General features: G+C 40.0%; 5 protein-coding genes across 5 annotated transcripts; 4 read left to right on the plus strand and 1 right to left on the minus strand.

Annotated features, from left to right (window-relative positions):
- Positions 1-480: 480 nt before the first annotated feature.
- PKNH_1318500 (conserved protein, unknown function) lies at positions 481-2041 on the plus strand (the record flags this gene model as incomplete). Its single annotated transcript, XM_002258042.1, has 2 exons — positions 481-828; positions 1190-2041. 2 exons carry the CDS (start codon positions 481-483, stop codon positions 2039-2041), a joined length of 1200 nt encoding a protein of 399 aa, XP_002258078.1.
- Positions 2042-3147: 1106 nt separating this feature from the next.
- On the plus strand, positions 3148-4497 carry PKNH_1318600 (Fe-S cluster assembly protein DRE2, putative; the record flags this gene model as incomplete). The annotated part of the gene is made up of 5 exons (XM_002258041.1): positions 3148-3540; positions 3689-3916; positions 4050-4095; positions 4251-4297; positions 4483-4497. The coding sequence occupies 5 exons, from the start codon at positions 3148-3150 to the stop codon at positions 4495-4497; spliced, it is 729 nt and encodes a 242-aa protein (XP_002258077.1).
- Positions 4498-5622: 1125 nt separating this feature from the next.
- Positions 5623-9865, plus strand: PKNH_1318700 (lipase maturation factor, putative; the record flags this gene model as incomplete). The annotated part of the gene is made up of 16 exons (XM_039113516.1): positions 5623-5859; positions 6084-6242; positions 6382-6554; positions 6744-6892; positions 7049-7129; positions 7285-7343; positions 7508-7574; positions 7770-7906; positions 8049-8123; positions 8264-8298; positions 8409-8497; positions 8671-8778; positions 8995-9179; positions 9349-9418; positions 9509-9552; positions 9749-9865. The coding sequence occupies 16 exons, from the start codon at positions 5623-5625 to the stop codon at positions 9863-9865; spliced, it is 1785 nt and encodes a 594-aa protein (XP_038969894.1).
- A 1378-nt stretch (positions 9866-11243) lies between these two features.
- PKNH_1318800 (conserved Plasmodium protein, unknown function) lies at positions 11244-15011 on the plus strand (the record flags this gene model as incomplete). The annotated part of the gene is made up of 1 exon (XM_002258039.1): positions 11244-15011. The coding sequence occupies one exon, from the start codon at positions 11244-11246 to the stop codon at positions 15009-15011; it is 3768 nt and encodes a 1255-aa protein (XP_002258075.1).
- A 222-nt stretch (positions 15012-15233) lies between these two features.
- PKNH_1318900 (conserved Plasmodium protein, unknown function) lies at positions 15234-18257 on the minus strand (the record flags this gene model as incomplete). Its single annotated transcript, XM_002258038.1, has 1 exon — positions 15234-18257. One exon carries the CDS (start codon positions 18255-18257, stop codon positions 15234-15236), a length of 3024 nt encoding a protein of 1007 aa, XP_002258074.1.
- Positions 18258-21009: the final 2752 nt, after the last annotated feature.

Raw genomic sequence — 21009 nt, forward strand, 5'->3', positions numbered from 1 at the left:
TCCCTTCCTGATGAATATTACATGTCATTTTCATATGGGTAGGAAAATTTCCACTTGGAGGTGGAGGCAATTTTTATTTTCTTTTTACCCTATGTTATAACAATATAGTGGCTTCATTCATCGGTTTTGTATAGGTCTACATAAGATTTTGTGGATGCCCCTAAGGAGCGGCTATTTCAGAGTGGTTATTTATTTATTTTTTTTTTTTTTAGGGGTAGCATAAAATGTGTTCGCCCCCTTGTTGTTCTAGTGAGGATACAATATTTTACTGCTTACGGGAAGACCAAAGAAAAGTCTGCGTCATTTTGCATGTAAATGGTACACACTTCAAGGGGGTCTATTTGAAGGTCCATCTTAGGGAGAAGCAAATGGAGCCTTAATCGCCGCGAAGTAGGTTTTTCTCTATTTGTCCTCATATCAAGGGAGCCCATTTTTTTTTTTTTTTTTTTTTTTTTTTTTTCCCTCTACGCCATTAATAAAATGATAAAAAGGTATCTGAAGATATACCCATCCATTTACTACACCAAACATGTGAAGACAGCCCCCGAAGTGAATGAACATTCCACCCTGTTGAAAAAGGATTACGTATTTAATCAGTATGGTGGACAGGAAGTTTTCCTAAATAATAAACTAAAGAAGGGACAGGACGAAAACCAAGTAAAGAGAATCTACTACTTCAAATTGTGGAACGCCCTCACCGAGCATAACTTCACTCTTTTTGAAAATACGATTCAACAGTTTTTAAATGAAGGACACAAATATGACGAGGTTATCTACTCCATTTTGGTCCACTCGTACGTGTTAAACCATAAGAAGAAGAATGAAAATGTACGTGAGCAGTGCCTTTCCTCGGCGCACAGCGTAGCAGTGTTGCCGATATGTCAAAGCGACCGCTTAGGCTCATCGCATTGCTTGCCTTATTTCATTCCCATGTACATGCCACATTGCTTGCCTTAGTTCATTCCCATGTACATGCCACATTGCTTGCCTTATTTCATTCCCATGTACATGCCACACTGCTTGCCTTATTTCATTCCCATGTACATGCCACACTGCTTGCCTTATTTCATTCCCATGTACATGCCACATTGCTTGCCTTATTTCATTCCCATGTACATGCCACATTGCTTGCCTTATTTCATTCTCATGTGCATGCCACACCATCTTACCCGCCACCCCCCCCGTGCAGGCCTACCTTGTGATCGAAGAAATGAAGCGTAGCTACATGCACCCGGCCATCATAAAGTTCAACGAGAGGATGATCAACTCGTTCCTAGAACTCGAGATGATTTTCTGCGAACCGTCCAAAAGCCTATGGATAAACATATGCCGACTGGCTTGGGAGACTTCTATAAAGCTCAACAGAGAAAGGAAGAGGAAACTAAAGGAGAAGCTGAAATTAATGCCTCCACAGGATGTGCTAACATTAACTAAGGAAGACTTAAAGCTTATGCTGATGAAGGAGTATGAAGATGCTTTATTAAATATGGTTGACACGATGGTGTTGGAAGATGAATCCTCATATGATCATGTCTTAATTGGGAATGAGGAAATGGATGATTCGATTGGAGAAATAGTAGACGGCGGGGAGGGCGGAGTTACGCAGAAAGCCCACCTTCCGCAGGGACTTAATCATCCCCTTTTAGCACAACCTGATGAAAGGAACAAACACACATACAACCATGAACAGTTTCATTTTCATAACGACTCAGCTGATGGGATGTACTATCCAAGGGATGGCACCGAAAACTTTAAGGATGGTTTCTCTTTTTTATACGGACAGGGTACAGGACAGGGGGAAGTAGAAGGTACCTTGGGCGATGGAGACTTCCAAAGTTTTATGGAGGTCGGACGGGAAGATCCACTCAACAAAGACGTGCTCGAAAATGCGAATGAAGATGGAACGGAAGATTCGTTTGAAGACAACGAAGATGGAACGGAAGACTCGTTTGAGGATAACGAAGATGAAACGGAAGACTCGTTTGAGGATAACGAAGACTTTGATATTCAGCTTTTAAAGAAGTACTATAATTTAAAGTAGGTCGAAATGTGGAAGGGGGTTCCTTTTCTTCGCAGGATACCTAAGGCAGCTTCGTCCGGATTCATTTTATTTTCCTCCTTTTTAATATACTTCACCGTGTTCCCCTTCATTTGCTTTTTTTTTTTTTTTTTTTTTTTTTTTGTCTACTTTGCCCATGATCAGCCATTTATATTGGCAGTTCACTTTTTCGCGCTTAAACAATTAGGGCTGGTCATTCGGCTCATCCCTTTTCCGAAAGGTACATCTTCCATTTGTTACAATTTTTGATGAACAATTTTTCCTCATCATGTATGGCGCGCTTTACCTCATTTGGGGTTAGACGCACCTTCAAGGCTATTCCCATATCTTTCGCCCTCTCTGTGTACTCATTTAATATGCGAAGCAGAAAGAGAAAAAATCTTGTAAATTTAATGGACGCGAACAAAGTTGCATCTCCATTATCAGACGGAGAACGTTTTGTTCATAGAAGATGAGGAAGGAGAAAGCAAGGTAAAAACGGAGGGGGGTAAGGATAAGTTCCTTTTTTTTCTTTTTTATAATCCCTCATCAGGCACGTACTTCATATTCCTGAATATAGCATAAATGTACAAAAACATCAGGGGGGGGAGAAAACATTAAACATCTGGGAAGACGACAAGCCTATCTTTTGAGCATCCAAATGGGACATGCATTTCGCGAAATTGTCATAAGAACGACTTTTTTTTTCTCACTTGTGTAGGGGGGCATATCGTTCGTTGGAGAGCTATGGCGCAAAAAAAAAAAAAAAATAATAAGAAGAAAAAATATAGCATATTAAAAGGGTAATTAAAGCGAAGCCAAAATAGCGCCGCGTGGAAATATTTATCAAAACAAATGGAGCATTTCGCTGGGGACGAATCGTCCAAGATGATAAATTCAGGAGATGATATTTGAGGTTACCCACCGCTCGAGCGTAACACTCTCCGCGCGTATGCAAACGTGCGTGTTTACACGACAATAAGTTGAAGAGAAAAAGAGAAAAAAAAAAAAAAAAAAAAAAACATAAAAAGAGGAGAAAAAAAAATAAGTATAAGGAAACGAAGCAGAGGAAAAAAACACGAAATACAGACGAAAAGATAGCTACGAAAATGATGAACTTCGCAGATACGCTAGTCATCCTAAATGAGGACGCGCCGTGTGAGCTGCTGAGGAAGAAATATGCGCAGATGCTTGTCCCAACGGTGAGCGTGTCAAACTTTAAAAAGAACAAACAATACAAAACCTATAACAACGTATTCCTGTACACGTATAGAGAGTATGACTTCCTGTGGGATCTAGACGATAATGTTTTGCACAAGATCCAGAGGTGCCTGAATAAGAGCGGGGTGCTCAAACTGGTTCTTTACATAAGTAACACAGATGGTGGGGACAACAAAACGCATGATGAAATTGCAAAGCGATTAAAGAGGGAGTGCCTCTACAGTGGCTTTATCAACATTTCGAACGAAATCAGCATGGCGGAAAACGGGATCATCATAAATGTAAGTTCTAAAAGTGCGTGTGGATCAGCCTTACACACGAGGCAGAACAACTACCTAACAGTGTGTATATAACTCACATTGGAGCAATATGACCACGTATAAATGATGCTTACCCCCCTAATGGGGACTCATTTTACCCATTCCACAGGTGACAGCAGAGAACCCTGATTTTTTATCAAATGAAGACGATGATGAGGGAAATTCAAGTGACGGAGAGGCGTACCAAAATGCGGAAGACAACAAGAAGGTCGTCAACAGGGTGTGTGCTAACTGCACATGCGGGAAAAAAACAAATGGAGTTAAACTGGACAAAGTTACCATAAATGAAAAGGAAGTGCAGTACTTAACGGAGAATGCCGTTTCTTCCTGTGGAAATGTAATGAAGCCATGGATTTTTCTTCAACTCCTGTGTGTGTTTCTTTATGTGAACTTAAGAACCACTGTCCGCGAAATCTACCACATGTGAATGTTTTATTTTCCCCTTTTTTTTTTTTTTTTTTTTTTTTCAGTGCTATCTGGGGGATGCTTTCCGATGTGCCTCTTGCCCCTACAAAGGTACGAAACCTCTTCATAGCTATTCCGCGTTGCACGGATTTGCGCATTTACTGCGCGCTTTTCATGTGCTGAGGGTTGCCCCCGTGGAAAAAGATCCCCTTGTGTATGTAACCCATGCCAATGTTCTTCCCCCCCCCCCTTCATTTTGTTCACAGGCCTACCAGCATTCCAGCCTGGAGAAAATGTGAAGCTCAATTTAGACGTAAGACAGGATGGCAGATGACAAACGTGTCTGAAAGGGGCTTGCAGATTATCTAACCCCCCTTTTGTGTCTACAAACGTTTTTGTTTTACTGTAAATTGGTCCCATAATGTACCATAAATTTGTTACGACGATATAGTCATCCCAATCGCCACTATCTCCATTTCAATTCGTCCCTCTTTGCAGAATGAACCTAACTGAAGTAGGAGTGCCTCCCCTTACCATCATTGGAACCAACCACGTGATCAGCTTTTAAAATGATCCAATCGTTTTCTCCATTTTTGGCACTTCCCACAAGTCGCTAGAGTAATTTTTTTTTTTTTTTTTTTTTTTTTTTTGTCCCCTTTTGTAAAAGAAGAAAAGAAGTATTTCGTCATTTGAATGGAGTAAGAGAAGAGTTAGTCATCGCGTTGATGAGAATTATTTCTGAGAATCTTAGGAATGACAAAGAGGATTTGCCCCGTGGTTAATACAAATATCATTCGCTAAGTATGGCATGTACGTGTGTGGTATGTGTCCAGTTCACATTTCTTTTCGTCACACTGCGTTAAGGAATTTCAGTTGGATTCCTCTTTGAGCGGTTCTCTCGCCTGAGAATTAGGACTCGGCGGTACACACCCTTAATTGCTCCCTTTATTTTTCTCATTTTTTTAATACATCATAGATACGAAATGGGTACCATTTCGTGTGCCTGGACGTAATTACGTTTCCTCCGTTCATCAATGCATTTGCATAGATCCACGTGGCCGTTCATTATTTATGTTCTGATAAGGGCACATTTATATGTCGGTATTTTGCGCGTGAAAAGAAGGGATATATATATATGCGTCACATGATGCCCTTTGAATTTTCCTTTTTTTTTTTTTTTTTTTTTTTTTTTGTACATATGAAATAAGTGACAATTTTGTATACACACCCCATTCGGGAGGTTCCTTTTAGCATTAAAATGAATCCTCCCCTTAGCAAACATAATAGATTTGTTTTCTTTAAGTTCATTTAAAAAAAAAAAAATTGTACACGGAAGGTTATCCTTTTATCACAATTGAGGAACAATCCCTTCCTTCAAAGTGACAATGCATAAGGCCAGCTTAAATCCGATAATGGCCAGCTAAGGGAAAAAAAAAAAAAAAAAAAAAAAAAAAGAGGAAAAAAGGAATGAGCCAAATCAAGCAAAGGAAAGAGATGTGAATGCCGCGCAGAGAAGAAGCCAGACGCACACTTGTGCCTATACATACACCCACACGATACACTCATGCACAGGAACGCGAAATCTGCGGCTGCTCTCAGCTAGGATGAACAGGTCGTATTCCGGGTGTACCAAAAATAATGGATGCTCTTAAAAATTGCAGTAGGATGAGCCACAAGAACATCGAAAAAAATAAATCGGACACGCTTAGACTGAAGAAAAAAAACTGCGTCCTTATAACCAGCTTTATTTTTTACATTTTTTTTTTATCCACCGTAAATAGTTTTGATAAGTATTTGCACCTAAGAACGTCACGCTTCATTTTGACCTATTCCAACTTCCTGTACTTGGTATCTTTCTTCTCGTTAAACAACCAGGTCAGTGGGTAGCTCTGCATCTGATGATGACTGCATATAATCCCACTATCCCACTGTTTGGTTTACTTTCCGGTGAAAAGCGTCCACCTGAGGAAAGAGAAAAAAAAAAAAAAAAAAAAAAAAAAAAAAAAAAAAAAACGCCATGCTGGAAGGGATGCGAATTGCACTTATCATCAAAAATACTCCAATAACAAAGAAGACCTTTTTTATCCTCCTCCGTGTAGGTCGAATTGCTCATAGGACCGCAGAATGGCATTCTCCCTGTAAACAATTTTCTCAGGGAGGTTAGGAAAAAACTCCGAAGCATCGACTTTTTCCTCGTGCACTATATGGTCCGCTGTGTGTACCAGTTCTGGAAGTTCGTGATCAGGCGGCGGATAAGGGTAAACAAAGCAAGCAGACAACCAGGGGATTAGCCAAGAGAGCGTTGAAATGCTCACATGCAACATACAACCCTAGATTTAAAACTAAATTATAATCCCTAAATCTAAACCACAACATTTCCTCCCCCCCCCATGCCAGGTGAAGACATTTTGCAAAGTCGGGGTGTTCCTATCGATTGCCAACTTTTTAATTCAAGACAATGTCCAAAATGATTTCGTCAGGATAACCTTTTCTTCTTTTTTTTTTGTGTCCTTATTCATTTTGCACATGTGCTTCAAAATTGGGATGCGGGATTTTATGGTTTTCCAATGGTACTCCACAGAAGGAGGGGAAAAAAAACGAACACAATATCTTATATAAAGAGAAGAAGAAGCTGTGATTGCGCATTACTAACACGGTGCAGTGTCTACTTGGGCACAGTGTATATACCTAGTTATGTATCCACATGTGTGTCCCTTCTCTTGTTAACTTCCACCTCTCCTGCCCCCTCCTCAATGCAGCGATTTGCTTATGAACGAATTGGGTTTTCTCCTAATATTTCTATGCTTATCCGATAGCCACCATTTGAGGAACTCCAACACGTTGGTGATATGTGCCCTGCGACTAGTGGCGTTTAAAATTTTGTTCGGCTCAGCCGTGCACAAGCTTGGTAATGAAAATTGTGCGCTCGGGGGATGATTTAGTTAAGAGAGGATCCATGGAGTGTTATTCTATATATGCACATATATATGTTTTATTTATTATTATATTATTATATTATTATTTTATTATTATTTTATTTTATTTTTTTTTTTTTTCTCCCCAGTTAACAACAGCCCCCAGTGGCTGAACCTGGAGGCCTGCCAAAATTTATTTATTTGTCAACCAGCCCCCTCGATACTTTCGCGTAATTCTAAAAAGACGATGCAAATTCGCAGATGTAGAAGCGCACATATGGAGGGCACGCGTAGGTAGCCACTCCATTGTTTAATGGAATTGCTCATCAAGACATGCGAAAACGCCCTTGTTCCTTCCCTTTCCCCCTACACACACCCACTGCAGATATCGCCAATTGCACATTTAACAAAAGGATAATTTGTTTTCTTGTCTTAACATCAGAGGTGAGGGAAGTTACATTTCCATTGAGGGACAGCTACATTTCAACCTTTTTCATTATAGCAATTATTGTCACTGTTTCCACTATTCCCATTATCGTCATTATTGCCATTGTTGGTATCATTCTAATTTTTTTTTTTTTTTTTTTTTTTTCTCCGTTTTTTTTTAGCTTCTACTCTCCTGGTTCATATTTTGTTCCTCAAATTTGAGGCTGATTTTTTTTACTATCTTTGTGAGTGAGTGCAACTGGAAAGATAATACAAAAAAGGAATTACCATTACTGGGTCCAGGCGACACATACAGTTGTGAGAATGGCAGCGTGTCTAACCATCTTCACAGCTTAGCGATGTGCGTGTCCGGCATCACAATGGTGTAGTACACAATTCCACTTGTGCCTTCCACAACTTTTATTTCCCCTCCCCCTTTTTCAGCAATTCACATAACGTGCTATATCATCTGCAATTATATATTTTTTTCGTACTTGTGTCTAATTTTATTTTTGTCCTGCCTTGACGATTCGATTTTAAATTTTTTTTTCCATCCGAGGGAGATCCCCGTCCTGCACGAAGTAACTTGTCTGCGTCTTCACGACAGAGCAGTGTACAATACTTGATGTGTGGCGCGCTGTACTGGTATTTATCTGTGTATGTTTACCCATTTGTGTGGTTGTTTATTTACTCATTTGTTTGATTTCCTTTTCCGCCCTGCAGAACGGAGTGCCCATCAACACTGTGACCTTCTTGCTCATCGGTTGCATAAACCTCATCATTCTTCTCTTCTATGCAGTAATGCTTCTTTACGATGGGACACTTGCTGTGGCGTTTTCCCGCTTGTCCGATTGCTTGCACGTTCTCATACATTTTACGCATTCACCTGTGTGTATTCCTTTGCGCCCCCCTTTTTTTTTTTTTTTTTTTTTTTTTAGTTAATCGTCCTTATAAATCTGGTTCCCTTCGTCGAGTACATTTAAAAAAGGAAAGAAAAAATGGCCACCGAATTTTGCAGATGCATGAAGAACATTTCTTTTTTTTTTTTTTTTTTCCCCCCCCTCCCATCCTTCCGCTGTGCAGACAATGGAACCTTGACGATTTAAAATGCTTTCACCTTTGCTACCACCTTTTTTATGAACTGTGCCCTCTTAACATTTGCAATTCGTATGGTACACTTGGGAGAATAGCGAGTTGACATGGGGTTATCCCATGTGAGGTGCTTTCTTCTGAACCCTCCCCCCCCTTTCGCACATGTTGATATACACTTGTGTAGAATTCCCTCTACCAATTCCCATCTTGACAATTTCCTTTCTACCCTATATGTTGACTCCCCCACAAACAGCCATGCTAACATGCACACATACACACAGAAAAGAAATAATTATAGAGGAACTGCACAAAATTGGAAAGAAGTACCAATGGAAGTCCTTCAACTTTTGTTATAAGGCCGGTAAGGAGGAGAAGATGATAATTAAGGAGCTATATTTGGGAAATACCATTTAAATATTATTATATTAAGTAATTGTTGGGGGGACAGCTCACACATCATCCCTACTTTTTTCAGATTTTCTCTGTACGTGTCGTGTAGGTGTCTCTACGTTCTTCATGCATGTAGTATGCATGTGTTGTTAATTTTTTTTTTTTTTTTTTTTTTTTTCCCATTTAGGCGACTTGAATGAAATAGGCCCCATCCTGTGGTGGGGACACGTTCCCAGGCTGGAGTGGAAGTTTTATTTTTTCGCTGACCATATCAGAAATGAGAAATATGAGGAGGGAAGATACCCAGTTTATGTTTGCTCCTTTTTGAAGAAGCTGTGCAGCCGGGAGGGGCAATTGGTGTCCTTCTTCCAGGTAGTTAATCTATGTGGAAGAGAAGGAAGAAGAGAGGAAGAAAGTTCCTTCAATACATGCATCTACGTCTGTATATATGAACGATGGCGCCTCCTTATATATGCATCCTCCATGTGAGCATACTTGTAACTTGCCTATATTTTTTCCCCTGTGCTCTTTCCTTTTTCAGGGAGAGCAAATGAGACGAGTGCCTTACTTACTCAGGTTGACATCTTACGACTACAAAATGTCCATGGCAGGTAAATCGTAGCAACATGCATCTGTCCCGCCCTTCCTACATGTAAACAACTCATCACACCTAGATGTGTTTACCCTTTCAATTAACCCAGAGAGGAAGGAACATGGAGAACCCACGGTGCACTCCAATTTGGAGGTAAAGAAAAAAAGTAGCCCCTTCTTTTTAGTAAATGACAATAGTTAGGGTCACTATTTTGGGGATAACTTCTTCTGTGAAAAAAAAAAAAAAAAAAAAGGAGACACCATTGCATACCCCCCTCCCCTCCATGAGATATTTTCTTGGCAGAATAAATTTGCATATTCCCCCGTCCCTTCTTTCCCCCCTTTTTAAGATTCCTTCCGAAAAATCCAAGCAAAAGGAACCCAAATGGGAATTCGGGAAGTACTGGCTGCGGAGAAAAGTTCGGGTTATCAAGACGTTGAGGCACCGGGGGGAGTTAAGAAACTGATCGGAAGGTCGTTCGGGGTTGTGCCTGTGTCTATGGTAATCCCTTCTGTTTTTGGAGGCTGTAACTAATTAGCTCTTGTGTATCTTTTCCCTCGCGGAGGGGTATATCCGCATGTCGTGTATACTAACACCCTTTTACACCCAACGATTTTTGAACCATGTTCACTTCGCTGAATAAACTTTTTAAAAATTCAAAACCTTTGTCGTGTAGACGCTTGTCCCTGTTGGCAGTTTTCTGAGGAGTGTGCAAATTTCTACAGGGGCGCTTCCTATGCATTGTGCGTGAAGCATTACTAACGCTCCCCTTCGGGTCACAGAATGGAAATAAAAAGATGATAAATTAAGAATGGAGGAATGCAACGGGGGATATATTAAAGGGGAAAAAATTGTCTCTCATGTTCTGCGTAGATGAGATCTTTTTTTTTTTTTTTTTTTTTTTTTTTATTGAAATGGTTAAAGTTGGTCATTGTAGGGGATACTAGCAACTTTGCCGTTAGTTAACAGACGTGTAATATTTGGAAGGTCTCTGAGGAGAATTTAAAAATGGCGATGCCTCTGTTAGTGCATGTTGGGCATGCGCAACAACAGGTGCTGTTGTTTATTTCGCCTAACAACTGCGCCCCACAATCCCTCGTCGCTTTTTCTCACGGCGGATACGCGTAACAAATGCAATTGTGCGAAGGGAGGAAGCGGTCCTGAAGGGAAATGATTATAAGAGCATAATATTTCATGATACACGAGGAAAGGGGATACCCTTTATCACATTTTTCTTAATTTTCCTTTTCTTTTTTTTTCATTTCCTTTTTTTAGTTTTTCTCCAAAAAAGAAAAAAAAGATTGGGCAGAGCTATTTGCACAGAGGAGTTCCAAAATGGCAGCGAAATAGAAAGGAAAAAAAAAAAAAAAAAAAAAAAAGAATACCATGATAAGAAATAACATTATAGGAAAAGGTAATTTACAAATTTGGTGCTCCTTTCTTTTCTTTTTTTTTTTTTTTTTTTTGGTGAAAGGGGCTAAACAGCAGGAATGTAAAAAGTACGGCATACGTACAAAATGAATGGAAGCAAATGCGAATGCATTTTTATGCCTTCCCTTTTATGTGTATATTATTGTACACGGCATAGTTGACAAAGTTCATTCTGCATTTACGGACGGAGTGTTGACTGTTTGTTTCTTTGCCTCTTTGATTCCTTTCCTTTCCTTCTTTTTTTTTTTTTTTTTTTTTTTTTTGTGTGATGCTTGGCAACGTGTTGTCCCGCGTGTACGCTCTCCAGTTTGTAAAATCTCCCATTTTTTGTAGCCTCCCCTCATAATTCGTTATTTCCTTCACCCGTGGGTACGTTATGTTTAGTGAAGACGTTCAGCAAACCTGTTAAGAATATGTCGTTTGAAAATGATATAAAAAAAAGGGGGAGTAAGAAGAAAAGGAAAAAAACACCCCCCAGGGAAGAGGAAATCGACGAGGACCTCATTGGAATTGCCGAACTGTTTCAGGAACAGGGGGAGGACGATGACGACGTGAACGATGGAAGCGATGGGAGAGAGGAAGATGATAATGTTGACAACAGTGACGATGACGATGATGAGGATGACGATGATGAGGACGATGATGATGAAGAAGATGATGATGAAGATGAGGATGACGACGAGGAGGACGATGAGGAAGAAGAGGAGGAAGAGGATAACTCCTCCATCGAAGTGAACGATGTGCCAGTAGAACGGCACAGGCACATGCCAATCGGGGGGGGACACAGCTCGCTGGCGGAGAACGACGAGCAGGAAGTGGCCACGAGAGAGGGAAAGAAGAATAAAGGGCAAAGGGATGGACATAATGATGGGAAATTTGTACCAAGTGATGAACCATGCGGTGAACCACGTGAAGGACCAAGCAAAAAGCAGACAAAGAGAAGTGGACCACAAGGTCACAGTGAATGCTTCATCAGCAAAGAGTTCATTAAAAAGGTGGGACAGATGAACAACATTATTAACCATCAAACTACCATCGAAAGTGACTCCAGCTTTCTCCAAATATCAAATATAATTGAATTGCGTGTAAGACAGATAATTGAAGAAGCCAACAAATTTTATCAAAAGAGAAAAAGGTACTGTATCAACAGATTTTTAAATCTCAACGACTTCACCAACTCTTGTCATTACTTGAATGTAACGGTCCCCTACAAATATCAAGTTAGCTTGCACCCCGACTTGTACTCCCAACAGGAGGGGATGAAAAATGGGGGAGTCAGGTGGAGGTTGGTGTCCAAGGAGGGCTTTAAGAATGTGAAAAATAAAATGAAAAAAAAAAAAAGAAAAAAAAGCTACCTCAACAAGGGCAGGAGAAGGAAGAGGCGGAATAATTTCAATCTCAGTGCCGCCAAAATATTCAAAGAGTTTCAAACTCAGCAAAGTAGGAGAACGAATTTTTATAGGGAATTTGCCCATGGGCAAAAAGGGAAAGAGAAAAGGAGTCCTAGCGGAGGACCAAGTGGCGAAACAGGTGGGGAGGACAGCGTCGAGGTTGGCATTTACGGTGGCAATCAGGGAAATGATGATAAAGCGAAAGTAAAATGTTCCAGTACGGACATGGACGAAACGCTTCACAGTGAGGTAAACGACTTGTTGGGTGTCGAAAGGGAAAATGAAAAGGAGGACCAGGAACCGCGAGACGCTGCGAAGGAATCCTGTAGCCTCCCCGATGATCCATCCAGTAAGGACAACCCCGAGATAGATGTGTCCATCGAAAGAGATGGAGGCAATCCTTGCGAAAATGAGGAGGCGGAGAGGAACTCTGTCAAAGGGGTTGTTCAAAGCGCAAGTAGTCACATGGCCCTGAGTATGAACGACGGACAGGATGAACAGAAAGTGCTCGATGGTAGTGATGCCCAGAGGGCATGTCACGACCACAGTGCAAGCGACCTGCTGGCAGAAATTGAGAGGGACTTGGCAAGTGAAGAGGTCCATAAGGGGGACTCAGTGAAAAGTATCAAGGAAGGCCCCCCCGAGGAGGAAGGGCTGGGGAATGAACAAAAGCACGATGAAGGTAATGTAGTAGTAGAGAATGGCAACATAGGAGATGGTGATGTTGGGAAGGACAGGATGTGTCTGGGGGAATACACCCACCGTGAGGGAAGCGGAAAAGACAGTCACATGGATGCGATGGGGACCCAGAGCGGTGAGGAAGACAACAACCTGCTGCATTACAATTTGTATTTGCAAAAAAAAAAAAATAAAATAAAAAATATTCAGAATTTTTTGCTGAGCGATATGCAGAATGTGCTCCCGGTGGAAGCCAACATGACAATTTTTTGGTTGTTTATACAAAACCGTTGTAAGAAGAGGAAGAAGGGGGATAAAGGGAAAAACGGCCAAAGTTCCAGCGTTGTGCGGGATTACTACTACGGTTGTGGTGGAGAGGGTAACAATGAAAAGAGGAAGAGCGTCCCGGTTCATTTTGACTACCAGTGCTACGAGATGTTGTACAGGGTAGATAGGAGGGGACGAAATTTCCACAGTTACCGGGGGTATGCCAAAGGAGAAAAGCTAGTTAATAGGCAGGGGAATCGCCACTTGGACCACCACCACGGCAACATATTTTTACTGCCTAAGTTTTACCCTATAAACAAGGAATACGCAATTCTCTCAAAGTACATTTTAGAAATCATAAAAGACATAATAAATTACCGAGTAAATTTTTTTGACTACAATAATATTTTGCACATATTTACCACGTCAAAGGAAATTAACAAAATTCTGGCGAATATTTTTTTCTTTCTTTTCAACGAATTGGAGCACAATTTGGCATTCAACAATATGTATGCATCGCTGATGTTATTAATCTTAGTGGATGGAATTATAAAAAATAAGAATATAGATACTCATTTTTACTGTGTGCAAATACTGAAGATGCTAATCCATGTAATTATATATGAACATGATTTGAAGTTAAAAAATATTTACCTCATTTTGTTAGTAAAAAGGAAGGCATGTGATATAATGATAGATTTTTGTTCTGTTTTGAGGAGAGAAAGCAACAACGAAATTATTAATATAGATTATTACTTAATTTATATCTTAAGTAAATTATTGACACATAGTAAATGTACGTACATGCATATTTACGTATCGTATTATTTGATTTATTTAATGCCTTTAAATATTCACTTGAAGTTCTTCTTAGCTTACACTCCTAATTTTTTGCGAATATTTTTTAAGAAATATTTTTACCATCAGAATGTGTACAACAAGGGGAAGTGCCAGTTGTCCCTTTCGCCCGAGGAGACCGAGTTAAATGAGCTGTTTAACTTTTTCTTCTTTCACATTTATACTCTCATACAAGGGTCCTTGTACAGGATTTTCAAGAATATGGACAGTATCCTTGTTCTGGATAATGCCACTACTTTCAGCTACTTAAGCTACTTAATGGATTTTATCATTCAGTATGCTGATTACCATTTGCCACTGCTTTTATCCATAATGACTGTCCTGGGTCGAGGCTCCGGCGCTTTGGTTACTAGTGCACCACGCCGTAAGCGGGGTTGGAAGAGGTTGAGGAAACATTCCAAAGGGATTCACTTACGACGAAAGAGTCAAGCACTGCGGAGAAGGTGTTCAGACCGAGGAAAAAAATCCGCCAAAATTAGAAGAAAAAAAATAAAAAAAAACAGACTTAAAAAGGAACGAAAGAAAAAATTCAAGAAGAAGCAACTGCTGCTCGACGTTAGCGCTGTTCGAGCATATGAGCACCAACACGATGTGCAAAAGTTAGCAAAAAGGAGAAATTATCTAAAACATGTTAAAAAAATTTATGATTATTATGCTAAGCAAAACCAAAATGCCAAGGATGACAACGGGGATGATCTGGACGATCGAGGCGAACTAATTTCAACAGAAAACATGAACATCACTGGTGGGAATAAAAAGGGGTTCCTCACAGCGTATGTAAAAAAAAGAATTTTGCTAAACAAGACACTCCTACAAAATATGATGCAAACAAATCAGTTGCATGCAAATATTGCCGTAAATAAAATGCTTTGCAAAATTTTAAGTAAATTTGAAAAAAAGAGGAACAAAAAAGTGTCCCGTCGTCGGAGCAGGGAAGATGGCTTGCTTCTCTACAATTCGTGCTACTACTTTTTGTATACCCTTTGAGGGTACAAGAATGAAAAAAAAAAAAAAAAAAAAAAAAAAAAAAGGCGAAGCGTATAATTTGGAGAAAAGGAAAAAAAAAAATGCAAAGGGGAAGGAAGGGCACACACCAGTGGGAAAAAATACAAACCTTCATGATGTGTACATGTACAGCTCCGCAGCACGTAGAACTACGTACACGCTGTACCCAAGTGGGACCTTTTTTTTTTTTTTTTTTTTTTTTTTTTATAAGTCATTTAGGATGGACTGCTTCATGTACTGCAGGGAATTCATGGCATCGGATGACGACACCATTTTTACGTTATCTGCTAGCTCTTTTAAATTTGCGGCTCCGTCTTCCGCGTGGCTGCTGCGATTCGTTTTGAGCGGCTCCTCCTGTTGCTCAACGTCCTGCCCATCCTGCTGTCCGCTTTGCAGCCTTTTTTGTGGCGTTTTTTTGTTTTTTTTGCTTTCCCCCTGAGCAGCGGGATCCTGGACGGAGTCCTCATTGTCACCATTGCCGGCGATGTTTACCGTGTCGTCGTCCCCTTCATCTACGTCGACCCATTCCGAATGCCCCGCCTTTTTCAAACTCGACTTCGCCTTCTCAGGCTGCACACTGGAAGCGGCGCCCTCCCCTTCTTCACGCTTAATTTTTTTTTTTTTTTTTTTTTTAATATTATATTGTCCTGTTTGACTGAAGAAGGCGTTGTCTTTTTTTGGACGCTGTATCTTTTGCCCTTCAAAATGCTCATCCCTGCTGATGGAGCTGGACGAGGTATCTTCGTCGTGTTCATCTTCCCATGTTTCGTTCGTTTCCCCCTTCATTTTCGTCTTTTCGAGCGCTCTCTTGTTTTTTTTCGCTCCGTTCTTGGTGGTACTCACTTCTTCATTCATCTGCGAAGCGCGGTGATTTTCTTTGAGATCTGTTTGGAGCTCCTCCCTAGGACTACTCCCCTTGATGGGGCGCTCAAAGAGGGACAAAATATCAGCCCGTCCCAACACGTTCGATTTTGCCAAACTCTCCAGACGCTTCACCTTTTCCACTTTGGTCTCCCCCGTGGCACGCGTAATTAAATCCAAATTGGCTAAAATGAATGTCTTGATTTTCTGCATTAAGGCTGCATTACTGTGTAGGCCATTTTTATAAAAAAGGGAGGCCCCTTGTTGATTGGCCGTGGGGAGTTCCGCTTCCAATTTGATTAACTTAAAAAAAAAGTTATGTACATTTTCAAAGTCAAATTTGTGTAGCTTCACCAGAATGTAAAAAACCTTTAAAGTTACGTAGAGGGAAGTGCTGTTTCTAAAAATTACATCAAAGTTGTCATTCGTTTCGTTATCAAGGGTGCAAAGTAGGAAGTGTTCATATTGGATAAAGATTTTTTCTTTAATCTGTTCATTTGAGTACATCTCAACATTTTTGAGGAAAACGTATAACGTGTAAACAGCGTTGTTATACAGTCTATGGATGATGTCTTCCTCGGGAAAAAAAACTCTCTTCCCGCTCTGGTCACTTTCTCTATTTGGATAACTTCCTCCTCTTTCAACATCCCCTATTCTGCTGAGAATGTTCATTAATTTTCCCTCTCCCCCTCTCTGAACCGTACTTTGAGTCAAAATCTTTACAACCCGGAAGAGGCACATAATAAGGCTGACCAATTCGTCCAAAGCGGAAGGGCACTTCTCCAACAGTTCTTTACAATAAGTACTAAAATTTGTTCCAACGAAATTTATTAAAAATAAATCGGATTCGTTATTGTGAATGAAAAATAGTCTTAAGAAATCCACCATGTGGTTTAGGTTCATCGTTATTGATTCTGCGTCTTGCTCTTTTATGAGGCCTCGAAAAAAAGAAAACACGTTGTCAATTATGTAGGTAAAGATGTTAGGTAACTGTTTATTATTCTCTCCGTTGCGAAATTCCCCCTGGAATATTTCTTGTGGATTCTTCCCCTTTAAGATTTCTTCAATGGTGAATTCCTCGTATGATGGTTCATCTTTACAATAGACGTATGCCCCCCCCTGGTTGAGAAATACATCCACTTTTTTGTTGGCCAAATAATCCCTTGACACAGTTCCCAAGTAGTTAAGCACTTTCTGCACATTCTCCAGCATCTCCTTAATGCTTACGTTTATATTGACGCATTCTACAGGCTTCACAAAATAGATATTCTGATTTGAGTTGCTAACTTGGGCATGGAGTAAACTATTAAAAAGGTACAAAAGGTTGAAAAAAAAGAAGAGGTTTTCTTTTTTCCCATATTTTAAAAATAAATTCATATTATCATTGGAATGACTTTGTAACTGTTGATAAATTTGATCATTTAACACGATGTTTTTTTTTTTGTTCAAATAGGTAACTAAGATTTGTTCAATGGTTTGCAGGGAGTACTTCTTCCTGTTTAGCTGCATAATTAAAAAGTTTAAGAATTCCTTTTCGCAATCTTTAACGGCGGGAAAATTTGTATGTACAATCATCAGCAGCGTGACGTTTGCAAGGTGGACAAGATATTCACTCTCCTGCAAGGATCCCAATTGTATGCTCATCAGGACATGTAGGATATTTTTCACACGCTTCAAATAGTGCTTGCTCATTTGTGGGCACTCCTTTGTAAGGGAAAATATAAATTTTAAGAAAACGTAAAATACGTAAATTTTGCAACTTAGTAATTTATTCATCTTGCCTTGTGTGGAGGTTACCTCCAGATCGATTGCCTTTTTTATAAGTATGTCAAACTGTTCGAACACATTATTGGGATGATGTAATTGGTTCTTTGCTTTTTCCACTTGATCATTACCTAACTGTTTGTTTAACAAGTGCTTCTTATCATCCTCTATAGATTTGTGTTGTGTCCCCTTTTGTGATTCCTCATCATTTTTTTTGCCTTTGTTTTTTTTTCCACCTCCGGAATCTTGATTGTAGACCCTGCAGTAGTTTTCCTCTACCTCCTTGGCCATATGGCAGTTCTTCCTTAAGAGTTCATTTTCTGTGTTAAAGACGAACGTTACGAATGATAGGAAGAAGTACTTATCCTTTGTGTTGTCTGCAACGCTTCCGTTTTGGTTCACGTCCAGTAAATCCACAATTTTGGTAATGATTTCCTCATTGATGCTCCTTAATAGAAAATCCCTTCGTTCACCCCATTTTAGGAGTATATTTTTTTTCAGATGATGAAGGCAGAGACATACATTACTTAAGTTTATCCTTTTGGCCTCCCACTTTTGCAGCAGTTCGACCAACGGCGCGTTCATCGCCTCATTAGGCGGCATTGTGACATCCCTCCCCCCAAAAACCTTCGCTTGGGGTGGGAGGAAGAATAGCTCTATTTGGAAAAAAAATAATAAAAATAAAAATAATAACTACTAATAAAACGGCAGTTTATCGTGCTGCCTCCGTGGTTGCTTTACCAGAGTGGTGACTTCACAGGCGTCATGACCTCTTCTCACCGTTGCTTAGCTCCCCAAGGAGTGACATCTGAGGAGCCTTTTTTTAACTCCGCGGGAGGGGGTAATTTTCACGTTTTTTTTTTTTTTTTTCCTGCAAATCGTACAAAGGTTGAGCCCTTTGGTGAGGTTAAAATCAGAACAGAGCAAAAAATGTACTCAACCGTGGGTGATGCGAGTGCTTGCGCTTCTGTCGGTTGGAGAAATTTTCTATTTTGCCTAAGCGCGCCGCTGCAATGGGAGAAGCATCATCATCCAGGTGTACGTGAAGCAACGTTAAGAGAGAGTAACGTAAAACTGCCAAAAGGCCTACCAGATGTTTCCGTCAAAAGGAATATGGCAATTGGGGGGGCACGCCGTGGAGGGAAAAGAAGGCGCCACAATTGTCAACGCACCCCACTGGGGGGGAGGAACAGAACTAGAAAAAAAAATATTTCCCCAAATTTTTACCAAGGGAGAAAAAACAACTGCAAAACTCTTTTTAAAGCAAAATTTCTCAAAGGATAAAATGGAAGTAAATAAATGGATACGGGAGAAAACAGGCGTGGAGTCCGCCCGACGGCACTTTTTTCTCCTTGGGGAGATTTTCCAAACGTCTGTTATTGGTTTCTTTAAAAAGGAGATCAAATGGGATGGGATGGGATGGAATGAAGTGAAATAAAATAAATTAATTATATGTGTATCATCGTTTGGGGGGTGGCGACTGCACAGAAGAGTATGGCAAAGTATTGGAACAAATCTCCAAATTTTTTAGTGCATAATTGAGCGGACAACGGATGATGCGTGAGGAGTGGGCGAGATGAACATACATAAAAAATAAATAACTTGTGCATATAGGCAAATGCGTAAACACAAACGTGCGTTTGGGAATTAGCTAAATGAAGTGGAGTATGGGGTAATGCATCATCGTTGTTGTGGGAACAACGGGGAAAGGACGACGGAAAATTACCCCCCCTTTCGTAATTTTCAAAGTTACCAGAGAATGGCATGTATTTTTATTTACGCGAAAAAGCAAATAACCTCTTGACATGCCCCTAATGTGTATTTCTTTTTTTTTTTTTTTTTTTTTTTCACTCTATAGAATGGATTCAAGTGTTCTCATTTTGCCACCAAATTGGGCAACACTTTTGTATACGGTATCATTCTTCCCCTTGGGGCTGAGGGTGGCACTTTCGAGTATGTCTATGTTGGCATACATCCACTTTGGTCTATTTTCACCTTGATACGTCCCCTTATGCGTGAGCTCTTTTCACAGTTATCCCCCCAAGTGAGGTCGCCAAAGGAGGAAAATTTCCGTTCGTCCAATTTGACGAAATTGAGAAAAAATGGCAGTCTCCAACAGAGCGATGCATATGTAGACATGTGGTTCGGAAGATCATCCATGGCGAACGGATGGCACTTGAGGGGGGAATAAAAAAAAAAAAAAAAAAAAAAAAAAGAAATAGTGAAGCAAAGGAAAACGAAGAAAAGCAGGACAAACGAACGCCCTCCAAAAGAACGCAAGCAGCTAACGTGTTATATTACCCCTTTCATTTTAGTCATCACCAAAGAACAATAAGTTGACGCAGGTCAAAAAAAAAAAAAAAAAAATGCGTAACGCATTTTCTTCCATTCTACTTTTTCGTTTTTGTCTAATGCGTACAATTTCGTGTTATAAAAATATGTTTTGAAAATAAATTTTGGAAAATGCACAAAACAGTTACACATTTGCTTTGTTGCTCTTTTCTTTTCCAACTAACAAGAGATTTGCATACAGGGGAAGCAAGAAAAAAAAAAAAAAAAAAAAAAAAAAAAAAAAAAAAAAACCACAGAATGGCAAAGTAGCACAATAAATATTGTACAGTTATGCTTAGTGTAATTAAACACACAAGCGCAGCGCAAAGGTGATAATACGAAAGGGGCGATTGTAATGAGTATGCGACTGCGCATTCCACTCGCATCCTCTCTTGCACAGTTGGCATTCATGTTTTTCTTCCCTCCCGAGGAAAGCATACACATAGCCCCTTTGGCGAAATGTTGTAAAGCTTCGAACGGGCAGAGTGACATTCTGGGCAAGAAAAAATAAAATAAAACAAAATAAAATAAAAATAAAAATAAAAATAAAAAAGGATAAAAAAAACAACGAAAGGGCGAAACGATAGTGAAACGAATTGCCCAACCAGGGAATAGTCCGTATCCGTTTCCATTTTTATTTCCATCGCACATTTGTTACATTTGAAAAATGTCCCCCGTTAACAAGCTTTTTAATTAACCCAAAGTGTCTGTAATTTGTCAGATTGTTTTGTTTTTTTTGTTTTCTTGTTGTTCGTATTTTTCCACCTGCCACTTGCGCAACTGTTGACTTTTGCCCTTTGTAAATATCGTGACAAAGTTGCCTCACCTTGCTTTGACTTCCCTGTGCAGGGACAAAGGAAGCGCAAAGTGAGCGGCGCAAAGTGAGCAACGCAAAGTGAGCAACGCAAAATGTGTAAAATAGCGTAAAAATAGCCAAAGCGTGTTTTTTTTTTAACAGTGTCTCCAGGAGCGCGGAAACTCTGCGGGTGCAAGGGCGGAATCCAAACGCTCGTCAGCGGAGAGG

This window comes from Plasmodium knowlesi, assembly GCF_000006355.2.
Source record: "Plasmodium knowlesi strain H genome assembly, chromosome: 13".
Taxonomy (NCBI): domain Eukaryota; phylum Apicomplexa; class Aconoidasida; order Haemosporida; family Plasmodiidae; genus Plasmodium; species Plasmodium knowlesi.